A 12920-nucleotide genomic window follows, 5' to 3' on the forward strand; every position below is an offset into this window, starting at 1 on the left:
GGGGCTCAGTCCCAAGCCCCCTCCCATCTGCCCCGAGTCCCGGCCACCGCCTCACCCTGGCCTGCTCTGCTTGCAATCCCCTTCACACTTTCTGGAAACAGCCGCTATGAGAAGAGAAAAGCAGTGGTGATAATCCCACCACGGCCCACCATAGCCACCGTTTACTGGGCATCTCTCTAAGGCTTACTGAGTTTTCCAGTACCAGGCCTTTTGTTATTCCCATTTTTAGATGAGAAAACTGAGGCTCAGGGAGGTAAAGTGACTTGCCCAAGGCCACATAAGGCTGAACTGTCCACTCAGACTCAGACTGGACCTGGCTCTTGTCACAGGGCTGGGGATGGCGAGAGGGTAGGAGGCCTCTGGGGCTGGGGCCTCAGTTTCTGCGGGGAGAGGAGAACACCCGCCCCTCTCCCCCCCATTCACCGTAGGCATTTGAAGGCCACCATGCTCCGAGTTGTCCCCAGCCCACCCCTAGTGCTGGGTCCCCCACCCTGTGGATCCTGGGCTGTGCCTTGCCAGCCCTCGGTTACCTGTGTGCATATGGGCTTCCGTTATGCGTGTGTATGTGTGTGTGCACGCGTGTGTGTGCAGACCCGTATCGTCTCATCAGCGTGCACGGCGTGGGTGGTCTCCTGAGGTCAGAGTGGTGTCTTGGAGTCACTGTGGTGCTGTCTGACTTGGAGCAGTACAGCTTGTTGGAGGGAGCCTCGGGGTGGGGCCCTGCAGCTAAGCCCTTAACTTGGGGACCCTCCTCTGTCCACAGTGTCCCCCGCTGAAGGGCAAAGTCCAGCGGATCCTGCATTGGAGGTGGACAGAGCCCCCAGCCCCCTTCATGGTGGGGCTGCCGGGGTCCGACGTAGAGCCTGGTGTTCCACCACCCAAGCCCCTAGAGGGCATCCCGGAGAGAGAGTTCTTTGTCAAGTGGGCTGGGCTCTCCTACTGGCACTGCTCCTGGGTGAAGGAGCTACAGGTGAGGCACCTGGGCAGGTGTGGCTGTGCTCAGGACCTAAACGCCCCGGCCAGCTCCCTGGAGTTGGGGAGGGGGAGGTGGAAGGTGAGGATTGTCCTGCTTGGGACCCAGGCTGGGGGCTGGGGGAGCTGGGTTGGGGGACATGGGGGGTGGTCATGGCCCATCTCCCTCCTGTAACCTCTGCCCCCTTCGCGAGCAGCTGGAGCTCTACCACACGGTGATGTATCGCAACTACCAAAGAAAGAACGACATGGACGAGCCACCGCCCTTTGACTATGGCTCTGGCGATGAGGATGGCAAGAGCGAGAAAAGGAAGAACAAAGACCCCCTCTATGCCAAGATGGAGGAGCGCTTCTACCGCTATGGCATCAAGCCGGAGTGGATGATGGTTCACCGCATCCTGAACCACAGGTGTGTGCTCGGCGGGTGGGGCCCTGAGCCTCGCTGGAGGTGGGTGGCTGCAGGTCTGGGACACACCGGCCCCTTCAGCCTGTTACATGGGCTCAGGACCACGCGTGGGTGTGCTAGGGGAAGGGGCCCCACTGTCGGCGATTTGACTGTCCAGCTGGAGGGGTCTTCATGCAGCTGGGTACATGGATGCACACATGTGTAAACTTGCATGTGCATGCGTGTTACTCATGGTAGGAGAGCAGTTCCTAAGTCATATGTCTAAAGGGGCAACTTGACGAACGGCCAGTGGAAGCTGTAGATGGGACACTTGGGGGGTCGGGACCCTTGTGCTCCTGGGTGTCTGCTGACGTCAGTGCTTGATACCTGCCGGAAGGTCCTGGGGACCAGGGTGGGCCTGAGCTGTGGGGTGAGTACATGCTTGCTGCTCCTTTATAACACGGCTGACACCACCGAGTGCCATCTACCAAGAGGTAGGTGTTTTATTCCCGCCTTCGTGTTTATGGATGACAGCACGGTTAAGTCGCTTGCCCAGAGTCACACAGCCAAGAGGCAGGGGTGCTGGGATTTGAACCCAGTGCTGTTCTGACGGCAGGACTTGCTTTCTTAGCCACTGTTCCAAACCCCAGTGCCCCTGCGACAGCTCTTTGTTGAGCAGTGTGAAATTGCCCAGGTGACAGTGGTCAGAGGCTGCAGAGGCCAGACGCAGACACCAAGGCAGGGGGGCCCCGGACTGCAAGAGTGGCTTTGGTTTGGTGGGGAGGTGGGAGGTTTTGCTCATTCTTTTTTTTTTTTAATTAATTTTTTTAAAATTATTTTTTAATTAATTTTATTTATTTATTTGGGGTCTTTATTGTCGCACGTGGGCTTTCTCTAGTTGCCGTGAGCGGGGACTGCTCTTCGTTGTGGTGCGTGGCCTCCCGGATGTCCCTCTGCTCTGCCACTTCTCTTGTTGCAGAGCACGGGCTCTAGGTGTGCGGGCTTCAGTGGTTGTGACTCACAGGCTCAATAGTTGTGGCGCACGGGCTTGGTTGCTCCGTGGCATGTGGGATCTTCCCGGACCAGGGCTCGAACCTGTGTCCCCTGCGTTGGCAGGCGGATTCTTAACCGCTGCGCCACCAGGGAAGCCCCTCTTGCTCATTCTTGAGCTCAGGTGCTTGAGAACCGGCGGTGGCTGACGGGTGGGCTCAGGGTGGGGCCCACGGAGGCTCTGCCTTGGGGGGACTTGGGATCCAGCAGACCACAGGCGTCCCGATGGCAGGAGTTGGGTAGAGCAGAGTTTAAGAACCTGATCCTGTCACTCCGATTTCAGCCCTGGCTCCCATTTTCCGGGCTCTGTGCTTCTGTGTTTCTCATGTGAAATGGGATAATGAGAGTACCCACCCCACAGGGCTGCCACGGGGGTTCAAGGAGTGTGCCAGCGCCTGCTAGCATGGCCGTCAGGAAGATGGGCCAGGGGAATTTGAAAAATTACCCCCTCAACTATGAAATACCTCATCCTCCCATCCCCAGCCCTCCTCACTGTGACCTGAGCCCCCCCGTTGAACTGATCCACAATTTTTTTACCTTTGTTAAATTGCATGTTCAAAACAAAAGTGGCAAGTTTTCTCCCTGCCTTCAAAGCGGGGTAGGTGAATTTCTTCCAAATGTATTACCTGAATGGAGTCTGAGTAATAACCAATCATTTATTGAAAAAAAAAAAAATCCATCGGTTTCCATGGTGACTGGGGATTGGTCTTTCTGTCCATGGTCCCCAGGCTAGCCGTGGCACCCCTGGCCCTGCAGCGCTGCCCTGGCTCGGTTGCCCAGTGCACTCAGGTTGGGTGGGAGGCCCCAGGCCCCTCCCAGGAGCCATATTCAAGCTGCAGTGCAAGGTGCTTCTCTGCAGCAACCCCTCTGGGCTGCTGGCTGGGCCATCAGGTCCCTGTGTCCCCGGGGGTCTTTGGGAGAGGGCATCCCACCTGCAAGAATTACATTTGTCTCTACTTTGCAGGGATTGGCCCCAGACCGGGATGGGCACCCCTCCAGTCCTTGGGAGGTTTTTTCTTTTTTTTTTTTTGGCCACTCCGTGTGGCATGCGGGATCTTAGTTCCCCGACCAGGGATGGAACCCGTACCCCCTGCAGTGGAAGCTCGGAGTCTTAACCACTGGACCGCCAGGGAAGTCCCTCTTTGGGAGTTTTGTTTTTTTTTTTACACCGTACACGGGCCTCTCACTGTTGTGGCCTCTCCCGTTCCGGAGCACAGCCTCCGGACGCGCAGGCTCAGCAGCCATGGCTCACGGGCCCAGCCGCTCCGCGGCATGTGGGATCTTCCCAGACCGGGGCACGAACCTGTGTCCCCTGCATTGGCAGGCGGACTCTCAACCACTGCGCCACCAGGGAAGCCCCCTCTTTGGGAGTTTTTAAGCGAGAAAACGAAGGTCTGTGGTCAGAGGAGAGCCATCTGACTCAGTAATTGAGAATTCCGGGGGAATCCTCATGACTGAATGGGATTCACAGTCACCGAGGATGGAGTGGATGCTGGTTCTGTGCTCCCCCATTAGCGTGGCCTCCCAGATGTGCCTCTGCTCTGCCGCTCAACCCGTTCCCTCCTCCCTCCCTCTCACTAGCTGTGTGGCCTTGGCCAAGCTGTCTCACCTCTCTGGAGTCCCTGCCTGGTGCCGCCCTCCTGGCTGGGGCTCCCAGGGGACCGCGGGGGTGAGAGGCTTTGCATCCTGTGAGGTGCCCTCCGTGGACTCTTGCCCGGGTGACCCGCCCCTCCTCCATCTGTTTACCATGTTGCAGCTTCGACAAAAAGGGGGATGTGCATTACCTGATCAAGTGGAAAGACCTGCCCTACGACCAGTGCACCTGGGAGATTGACGACATTGACATCCCCTACTACGACAACCTGAAGCAGGCCTACTGGGGCCACAGGTGGGCCACGGTGGGGCCCCTGGGCGGGGCCTCCCACCCCCCACCGGCCTGAGCTCTGCTCTCATCATCCCGTGCTCTTTCCCAGGGAATTGATGCTGGGGGAGGACGCCAGGCTGCCCAAGAGGCTGGTCAAGAAGGGCAAGAAGCTGAAGGACGACAAACAGGAGAAGCCCCCGGACACGCCCATCGTGGATGTGAGCGGGGAGGGGCCCCGGGGTGGGGTTGCCAGGGGGTCCACTGAGACTTGGCCATGGAGGAGAGTATGGTCTCCGGAGGTCTCCGGAGAACTCGTACTGCGGGTCTGTGCACACGGAGCCGCACCTGCGCAGGAGGGGGCTCTGCGGCTCAGTCAGGGACAAGGGTGACAGGACCCAGCCCTTCCCCGCAGGGGAGGCCTCACACCCTGGGGTCTGGGTCCCCCAGCCTCATGCAGAGCAGCAGCTCCTGGGGGACAGAGTGATTTGAAGGATGGGTCACCAGTGCACAGACTGCGGAGCAGATAGTGTCTACTCAGCGCAGCTCATGAAATTGCATTCCTTAAGTTGAGCTAATTCCAAGCACTTACATCAAAAAGTGTGTTTCCTACTTCAGGAACATAACTGCTGATTTGCTAATTACACACCATTCTTTATCTGTTCGGGGCAGGAGACCCACAACTTGCCCCGGAGCTTTGAGCCCGTCGGGGAGTGGAAGGTTGACTATTATTCATTTAGCAAACTTCTCTGGGTGTCTGCTAGCACCTGGCCCTGGTCTGGCCCTGGGGGAACAAGGCCCTGCCCCCTGTTTCACGAAGTGCTCATCCTCCAAGGGCCCGTGGCGGGTACACACAGAAGTGGGGGATCGGCTTGAGACTGTGGGATGCCAGGGAAAGGTGAATGGGTCTGATACCTCAGGAGGACTTCATGGGGGAGGTGGCCCCGAGCTGCAGGATAAAAGAGGTGATGTTCGGGATCAGGCACCCTGAGCGTGCATCCAACAAATGTTGCCTAAGTTCTCACTGTGTCCTGGTCACTGTATGGGACTCAGAGGAGCAGGTCACCAGTATGGTGACCACAAGCTGGGCTTAAAGTCAGAGAATCCAACACTTGGTAAACTGCCCTGATAGGAGAAGTATAGGGTCGACAAGGAAGGACGTGGTGGGAACACCTAAGCCGGGCCAGGAGTCAGGGAGGACTTCCTGGAGGAAGAGGCATTCCAGCTGTGACCTGAAGGATGAATAAGTTGGCAGGGATGAGAGGAGTGGGAAGAGTGTTCCAATCATAAGGAACTGCGTGTGCAAAGGCCTGGGGGATGGGCCCTGGTGGCCCAGGATCCAGGGTACGTCTGAACCTCTGCCTCCTTGCAGCCCACGGTCAAGTTTGACAAGCAGCCGTGGTACATCGACTCCACGGGCGGCACACTGCACCCGTACCAGCTGGAGGGCCTTAACTGGCTGCGCTTTTCCTGGGCCCAGGGCACCGACACCATCCTGGCCGATGAGATGGGTCTGGGCAAGACAGTCCAGACCATCGTCTTCCTCTACTCCCTGTACAAGGAGGTTTGAGGCCCAGGCTGGGCGGCTGGGGAGGGGTAGCCGGTGCTGGCTGTGGGCCGGCAGCCTCAGCGCGTCCGTCTCCCTCCCCAGGGCCACTCCAAGGGGCCCTACCTGGTCAGTGCGCCCCTGTCCACCATCATCAACTGGGAACGTGAGTTTGAGATGTGGGCGCCTGACTTCTACGTGGTCACCTACACGGGGGACAAGGAGAGCCGCTCTGTGATCCGGGAGAACGAGTTTTCGTTTGAGGACAATGCCATTCGGAGTGGGAAGAAGGTGTTCCGGATGAAGGTGAGTACTCCTGACCCCGGGGACCCTGCACAGGTGCCCAGTCTGCCCTGGGGGCCGCAGGAGCCCTGCAGTCCATCTGGGGTCTCTTCTCTTGGGCCCTGGTGGAGGTAGGTAGTAGCTGGCACGGAGCTTCTCTTGAGGCAGAGTTACCTGCTGTATCCATGTCCTGGGGCAGAGAACCATAAACAGGGTGGCGGTGGGGCTGAAAACAGCAACAGAATTTATCCTCTCGCCGTTCTGGAGGCCAGGAATCCGAGATCCAGCTGTTGGCAGGGTCCTGCTGCCCCTGAAGCTCTGGGGGAGGACCCTTCCACGCCTCTTCCAGCATCTGGTTGCCGCAGGCGTTCCTTGGCAGTCCTTGGTTTGCAGCTGTATCACTTGGGTTTCTGCCTCTGTTGTCATGTGGCCGTCTCCCCTGTGTGTCTGTGTCTCCTTTTCTTATAAAGACACCCACCCTAATCCAGGATGAGCTCATTTCAACTAATTACACCTGCAAAGACCCTAGCTCCAAAAAAAGGTCATATTCTGAGGTTTTGGGTGGACATGGATCTTGAGGGGACATGATTCAACCCAGTCCACCAGCTGTGTGACCTCTGGCAAGTCACTTAGCCTCTCTGTGCTTCAGAATCTTCTCAGCAAAATGGAGATAACAGACCCAGTCTAGAGTTGTGGAGGGTCGAATGAATAAGCATTAGGCGGGGCCGCTCAGACTTCCCTGTGCCCCCGGGTCAGCAGGGGCCTTGTTGAAGGGCAGGTTCTGATCCCGCAGCTCTGAGGTGGGGCCTCACAGAGTCCCAGATGATGTGCATGCTTCTGATTCTCAGGCTGCACCCTGAGAATCGAGGACACAAAGCACTCAGTACTTCCCGCGCCTGGCACGCGGGGGCACTCAGGCAGTCTTGGCGCTCTCACACGCTACCTGCAGTGCTGGGGGCTGGCGGATCACCTCCAGCCTCCCCAGGGTTCCTCACCTCAGCTTTCTCCCTCGTCTGGGGGATGGTCGTGGCCCCAGGAGATGCTCAGTAACTATTTGTGTGGGTTTGTTTTTTTTGGCTGCGCCGCGCGGCTTGTGGGAATCTTAGTTCCCCGACCAGAGATTGAACCCCGGGCTATGGCAGTGAAAGCACTGAGTCCTAACTGCTGAACCGCCAGGGGATTCTCAATAACTATTTGTTGAATGAGGGAATGACTCAGTGATTCCAGAGGGATGGCCCTGTGGGCCTGTCAGTCACAGAAACAACTTCTGAGCTCACCCTGGGGTCCTGAGATGGGCTGGGTGCTTTGCTGACTCAGCTTTTTTTTTTTTTTTTTTTTTTTTTTTAAAAAAGATGTTGGGGGTAGGAGTTTATTAATTAATTTATTTTTGCTGTGTTGGGTCTTCGTTTCTGTGCGAGGGCTTTCTCTAGTTGTGGCAAGGGGGGGCCACTCTTCATCGCGGTGCGCGGGCCTCTCACTATCGCGGTCTCTCTTGTTGCGGAGCACAGGCTCCAGACGCACAGGCTCAGTAGTTGTGGCTCACGGGCCTAGTTGCTCCGCGGCGTGTGGGATCCTCCCAGACCAGGGCTCGAACCCGTGTTCCCTGCATTAGCAGGCAGATTCTCTACCACTGTGCCACCAGGGAAGCCCTCAGCTTTTTAATTTACTTTATTTTTTAAAATTGTAGGAAAATACACATAACTTAAAGTGTATCATCTTAACCATTTTTACAAGTACGGTTCGTGGACATCAAGGACATTTATACTGCTGTGCAGCCATCACCCCCATCTCCAGAGCTGCTCATCTTGTAAACCTGAAACTCTGTCCCCATTAAACACTAACTTCCACCAGCCCCTGGCAACCTCCTACTTTTGGTCTCTGAATTTGATTATTCTTGGTACTTCATGTAAGTGGAATCATACAGTATTTGTCCTTTTGTGTCTGGCTCATTTCACTCAGCACGTTGTATTGTAGCATGTGTCAGGATTTCTTTCTTTTTTAAGAGGATAACATTCCATCATGTGAATAGACCACCTTTTGTTTAATCCATTCATCTGCCTGTGGACACTTGAGTGTTTCTACCTTTTGGTTCTTGTGAATAATGCTTTGAACATAGGTGTGCAGAAATATTCATTCAAGTCCCTGCTTTCACTTCTTCTGCGTCTATAACCAGAATTGGAAATGCTGGATCGCATGGCAATTCTATGTGTAGTTTTGTTTGTTTGTTTGTTTTTGTTTTTATATTATTTTTTAAAAATTTTATTGGCGTATAGTTGATTTACAATGTTGTCTTCGTTTCAGGTGTACAGCAAAGTGACTCAGTTATCCATACACATATATCCACGCTTTTTTAGATTCTTTTCCCATACAGGTCATTACAGAGTATTGAGTAGGGTTCCCTGTGCTATGGAGTAGGTCCTTATTAGTTGTCTGTTTCATATATAGTAGTGTGTATATGTCAATCCCAGTCTCCCAATTTATCCCTCCCCGTTTTTCCCCATAACCATAAGTCTGTTTTCTACATCTGTGACTCTGTTTCTCTCTTGTAAAAAAGGTTCATTTGTTCCATTTTTTTAGATTCCACATATAAGCGATATCATATGATATTTGTCTTTGTCTGACTTACTTCACTCAGTATGACAATTTCTAGGTCCATCCATGTTGCTGTGAATGGCATTGTTTCATTTTTTTATGGCTGAGTAATATTCCATTGTATGTATGTACCACATCTTCTTCATCCATTCCTCTGTTGATGGAAACTTACATTGTTTCCATGTCTTGGCTGTTGTAAATAGTGCTGCAGTGAACACTGGGGTGCATGTGTCTTTTCGAATTATGCTTTTCTTTGGATATATGCCCAGGAGTGGGATTGCTGGATCACGTGGTAGCTCTATTTTTATAGTTTTTTTTTTTTTTTTGCGGTACGCAGGCCTCTCACTGTTGTGGCCTCTCCCGTTGCGGAGCACAGGCTCCAGACGTGCAGGCTCAGTGGCCATGGCCCACGGGCCCAGCCGCCCCACGGCACATGGGATCCTCCAGGACTGGAGCACGAACCTGCATCCCCTGCATCGGCAGGCGGACTCCCAACCCCTGCGCCACCAGGGAAGCCCTATTTTTATAGTTTTTTAAAGCAATCTCCATACTGTTCTCCGTAATATGTGTAATTTTTTGAGGAACAGACTTGCCCTTTTAATTCTTGTGGCATTCCTCCTGTAGACAGTATTGCTCCCTTTTTACAGGTGAGGCGACTGAGGCTTGGGGAGGTTAATTACCTTGACCAAGGTCTAGCCCAAAAGAGCAGGACTGCTGCACACCCAGGTGCCGCCTACAGGCTCTCCTCTGCCTCTCTCAGCCCTTCCTGGGCCTCAGCTGACCCCTTTGCTCAGTGGCCTGTGTCTTCCTCTCAGTCCCAGGGCTCCCTGGGCTCTCTGGGGGTCCTGTCCACACTCCTCCTCGCCCCTTCGTCTCTGGAGACCCTGATCTGCTGCTCTCCCAGCTCTCCTCCCAAACGCCTCCCTCTCCCTCCAGAAAGAAGTGCAGATCAAATTCCATGTCCTGCTCACCTCCTACGAGCTCATCACCATCGACCAGGCCATCCTGGGCTCCATTGAGTGGGCCTGCCTCGTGGTGGATGAGGCCCACCGGCTCAAGAACAACCAGTCCAAGGTAGGAAGTGCTGACCGCTGGCTCCGGTGCTCCCTGGATGGGTCGGCCGCCTGGTGCCCCCTGACAGGCCCCCTGTCCCCCCTCCCCAAGTTCTTTAGGGTCTTGAACAGCTACAAGATCGATTACAAGCTGCTGCTGACGGGGACCCCCCTTCAGAACAACCTGGAGGAGCTCTTCCACCTGCTCAATTTCCTGACTCCAGAGAGGTTCAAGTGAGTCGGGGGGGCCGGCTGGGGAGCTGGGGTGGGGGGCAGCCAGCGAAGAGGGGTCAGTGCCCGTCCCGGCTCTGGGGCTGCTCGCTGGACCTCGGTTTCCTCATCGGTAGCGTGGGAGTGTTAGCAGTGCGCCGGGCCGTGCCGAGCCCCGGGGAAACATCTGCTTCTGCTAATCCTGCCATTTTTCCTCAGCTCTGCCCCTGAAGACCCTGGGGGTCCTCCTGGGATCCTGTCCCTTCCCCACACCCCTGGCCCATTCCTGTCCCTCCACAAAGATTGAAGTGACCACATGGGGGGCAGCAATGGGAGGCAGAAGGCTGGGGTGGTGGTGGTGGAGCTGGGGGTGAAGACAGAGCTCTGGCCTTCTTCATCTGACCCCTCAGTTTCCTACTCAGGGGATTCAGGGTGGAGAATGCTGATTCTGGAATCAGGAGATGTAGATTCGAGGGCAGGCTGGACTGTATAACCTTGGGCACCCATCAGCCTCAGTTTCCTTATCTGCGGTATGGCTAAGAGTCCTAGAGACTGCATGTCCAGGACAGCTTTGAGGACAGGAAGGCGTCCTGTGTGGCTGAGACAGCTGCGATGGGTGGGGGTGACACAGGCTTAGACAGAGACTGGAAGGACACCTAGGGCAGGGCCAGGGCTCCGTGGCCCACCAGCCAGCCTGCCCTGTGACCCTCTCTGGCAGGTGGCCGGGGGCGGGCTGGCTGGCCCGCTCCCCCACCCCAATCCTGGTTCCCTTTGCAGAGGGCTTTGGCCCGCTCCAGGCTCTCATCCCAGCTTTTTCTCGCAGCAACCTGGAGGGCTTCCTGGAGGAGTTTGCCGACATCTCCAAGGAAGACCAGATCAAGAAGCTGCATGACCTGCTGGGGCCGCACATGCTAAGGCGGCTCAAGGCTGATGTATTCAAGAACATGCCGGCCAAGACGGAGCTGATCGTCCGCGTGGAACTGAGCCAGATGCAGAAGTGAGCAGCCTGCCCCGTGTCCCCTGGGCTTGTCTTCTAGATCAGAAGGGCCTGACCTGGCCTTCCTGGCTGCTGCCCCGGGTGGGTGGGAGGGCCTTTCGGCCCCGCCCAGGCCTCGACTCACCTTTTGCACATACTTCCTTCTTGGGGCCTCTTAGATTTCAGTGACCAGGCTTGGGGCTGCTTGGGTCCTTGCATTGTGCCCCAGCAACCTGCTGGGCAGCGCCAGGCCTGTGGCTTCACCTCTCGGGGCTCCCCGTGGTCTTTCTGTAACTGGCACTAGGGCAGCAGCCCCCAGGCTCCCCACAGAGCAGAGTGCCCCCTCGGAGGCTGGTGTGGCCAGGTGTATCCAGCTTGCCTTTCCTCCTTCCCCCGGCAGGAAGTACTACAAGTTCATCCTCACGCGGAACTTCGAGGCGCTGAACTCCAAGGGGGGTGGGAACCAGGTGTCGCTGCTCAATATTATGATGGACCTGAAGAAGTGCTGCAACCACCCTTACCTCTTCCCAGTGGCCGCTGTGGTAGGTCCCCGTGGCTGCCCCTGCGGCCACCGTGGTAGGTGCCCTTGACCGCCAAGGTGAGCGCCTGAGGCTGCCGTGGAAGGGCCTGAGGCCGTGGTAGGTGCACGTGGCTGTGTCGTGGTGGGTTCTCTGTGGCCCTCGTGGCAAGCAGCTGTGGCCGCCATGGTGCCCCTGGCTGCTGGGAATGAGGATTTGGAGGCGATGTGGGTCCCCACTGTGCCAGAAGTATCTGAGAACCTGCCTCTGTCCACTGCTCAGCCAGGCTCTCTCCTCTGGACCCCTCCTCGTGACCATAAAGTAATGGGGGGCATCGGGGCACCACAGAATCCCCTCCGGCCTCAGCGTCAGGGGACCACAAGGCCAGGATTCCGAGGGCTGACCTGGCAGTTGGGGAGGCCTGGGTGGGGCCCCCAGGTGATCTGACGTGCCGCCCTGGGTGAGAGACTGGACCCCCAGCCAGACCCCCGGCTCCAGTCCTGTGGTCTCAGGACAGTCAGTGGTCCTCTTGGGGCCCCAGGTTTATCCTCTATGAAGTGGGGACAATAACAGCACCTCCTGAAAGGGTGAGGGCCAGACCAGAAAGTCCACGTCAGTGCCCTTGGCGAGAGCTCGGCACAGCAGTGCTCACTGCGGTCACGGCTATTCTGGTTCTAATTTAAATGCTCCATGGTTTACACCTTCCCCCTCCCCCATCCCTGACCCCAAACAAGAAGACCAATGCAGAGTTCGGCGTGGAGGCCGTGCTGTGGGTGACCTAGACTCAGCCAGCCCCAGGCTGATCTCACCATGGTGGCCCAGCAGAGGCCTTTGGGCTAAGGTTCTGCCCAGCTGGGGGGCCGGGTTGGCCTTGCCTGGACGTGCCCTGCACATTCCCGCTGGGAAGGCTGGCTCGGCTCAAGGCTCTGTGTCATCCTTCCGTCCACCGACGCCTGTGGTCTTGGTGGAGTGCCAGCAGGGGGAGATGGAGGGCTGGGCCCGGGGAGTCTGAGCCCTGCCTGGGGAATGCGGTGCTGGGAGCATCCGTGTGACCTGCCCACGCGCCCTGCAGAACCTGGCCTGACCCGGGCTTGGGCTCGGCGCTCCACCCGCTGTTGGGCCCTTGTCCATTCTCTGGGGCCTCTGGTGCGGAGTGAGAGAGGAGAGGGGAGCCCCCAGCGCCCCGCCTTCTGCTGTGTCCGCAGGAGGCCCCCGTCCTGCCCAATGGCGCCTATGACGGCAGCTCTCTGGTCAGGTCCTCGGGGAAGCTCATGCTGCTACAGAAGATGCTCAGGAAACTTCGGGACGAAGGGCACCGTGTACTTATCTTCTCCCAGGTGAGCTGCCCCCAGGGGACTGCTGGCCTCCCCGCCTTCCCTAGCCCAGCCCCACGCCTGCAAAGGGCGTCCTGCCCCCACTAGCTGAGGGCACGACCTGCCAGCAGCCCTCAGCTCCCGATGCCATCCCCACGTGGGT

The 12920-nt window shown here is 56.9% G+C and overlaps 1 protein-coding gene across 1 annotated transcript in view; it reads left to right on the forward strand.

Moving 5' to 3' along the window:
- Positions 1-12920, forward strand: part of CHD5 (chromodomain helicase DNA binding protein 5) — a 54210-nt gene that overhangs the window by 18861 nt on the left and 22429 nt on the right. Inside the window, exons 11-21 of the mRNA XM_024756124.1 lie at positions 764-970; positions 1170-1381; positions 4164-4295; positions 4381-4489; positions 5641-5832; positions 5920-6120; positions 9625-9762; positions 9853-9974; positions 10774-10947; positions 11327-11468; positions 12650-12781. Of these exons, the coding sequence (XP_024611892.1) occupies positions 764-970; positions 1170-1381; positions 4164-4295; positions 4381-4489; positions 5641-5832; positions 5920-6120; positions 9625-9762; positions 9853-9974; positions 10774-10947; positions 11327-11468; positions 12650-12781 (1761 nt within the window). The remainder of the gene's footprint in view (positions 1-763; positions 971-1169; positions 1382-4163; positions 4296-4380; positions 4490-5640; positions 5833-5919; positions 6121-9624; positions 9763-9852; positions 9975-10773; positions 10948-11326; positions 11469-12649; positions 12782-12920) is intronic.

This window comes from Neophocaena asiaeorientalis, unplaced genomic scaffold (assembly GCF_003031525.2).
Source record: "Neophocaena asiaeorientalis asiaeorientalis breed wild unplaced genomic scaffold, Neophocaena_asiaeorientalis_V1.1 scaffold1247, whole genome shotgun sequence".
Lineage (NCBI taxonomy): Eukaryota > Metazoa > Chordata > Mammalia > Artiodactyla > Phocoenidae > Neophocaena > Neophocaena asiaeorientalis.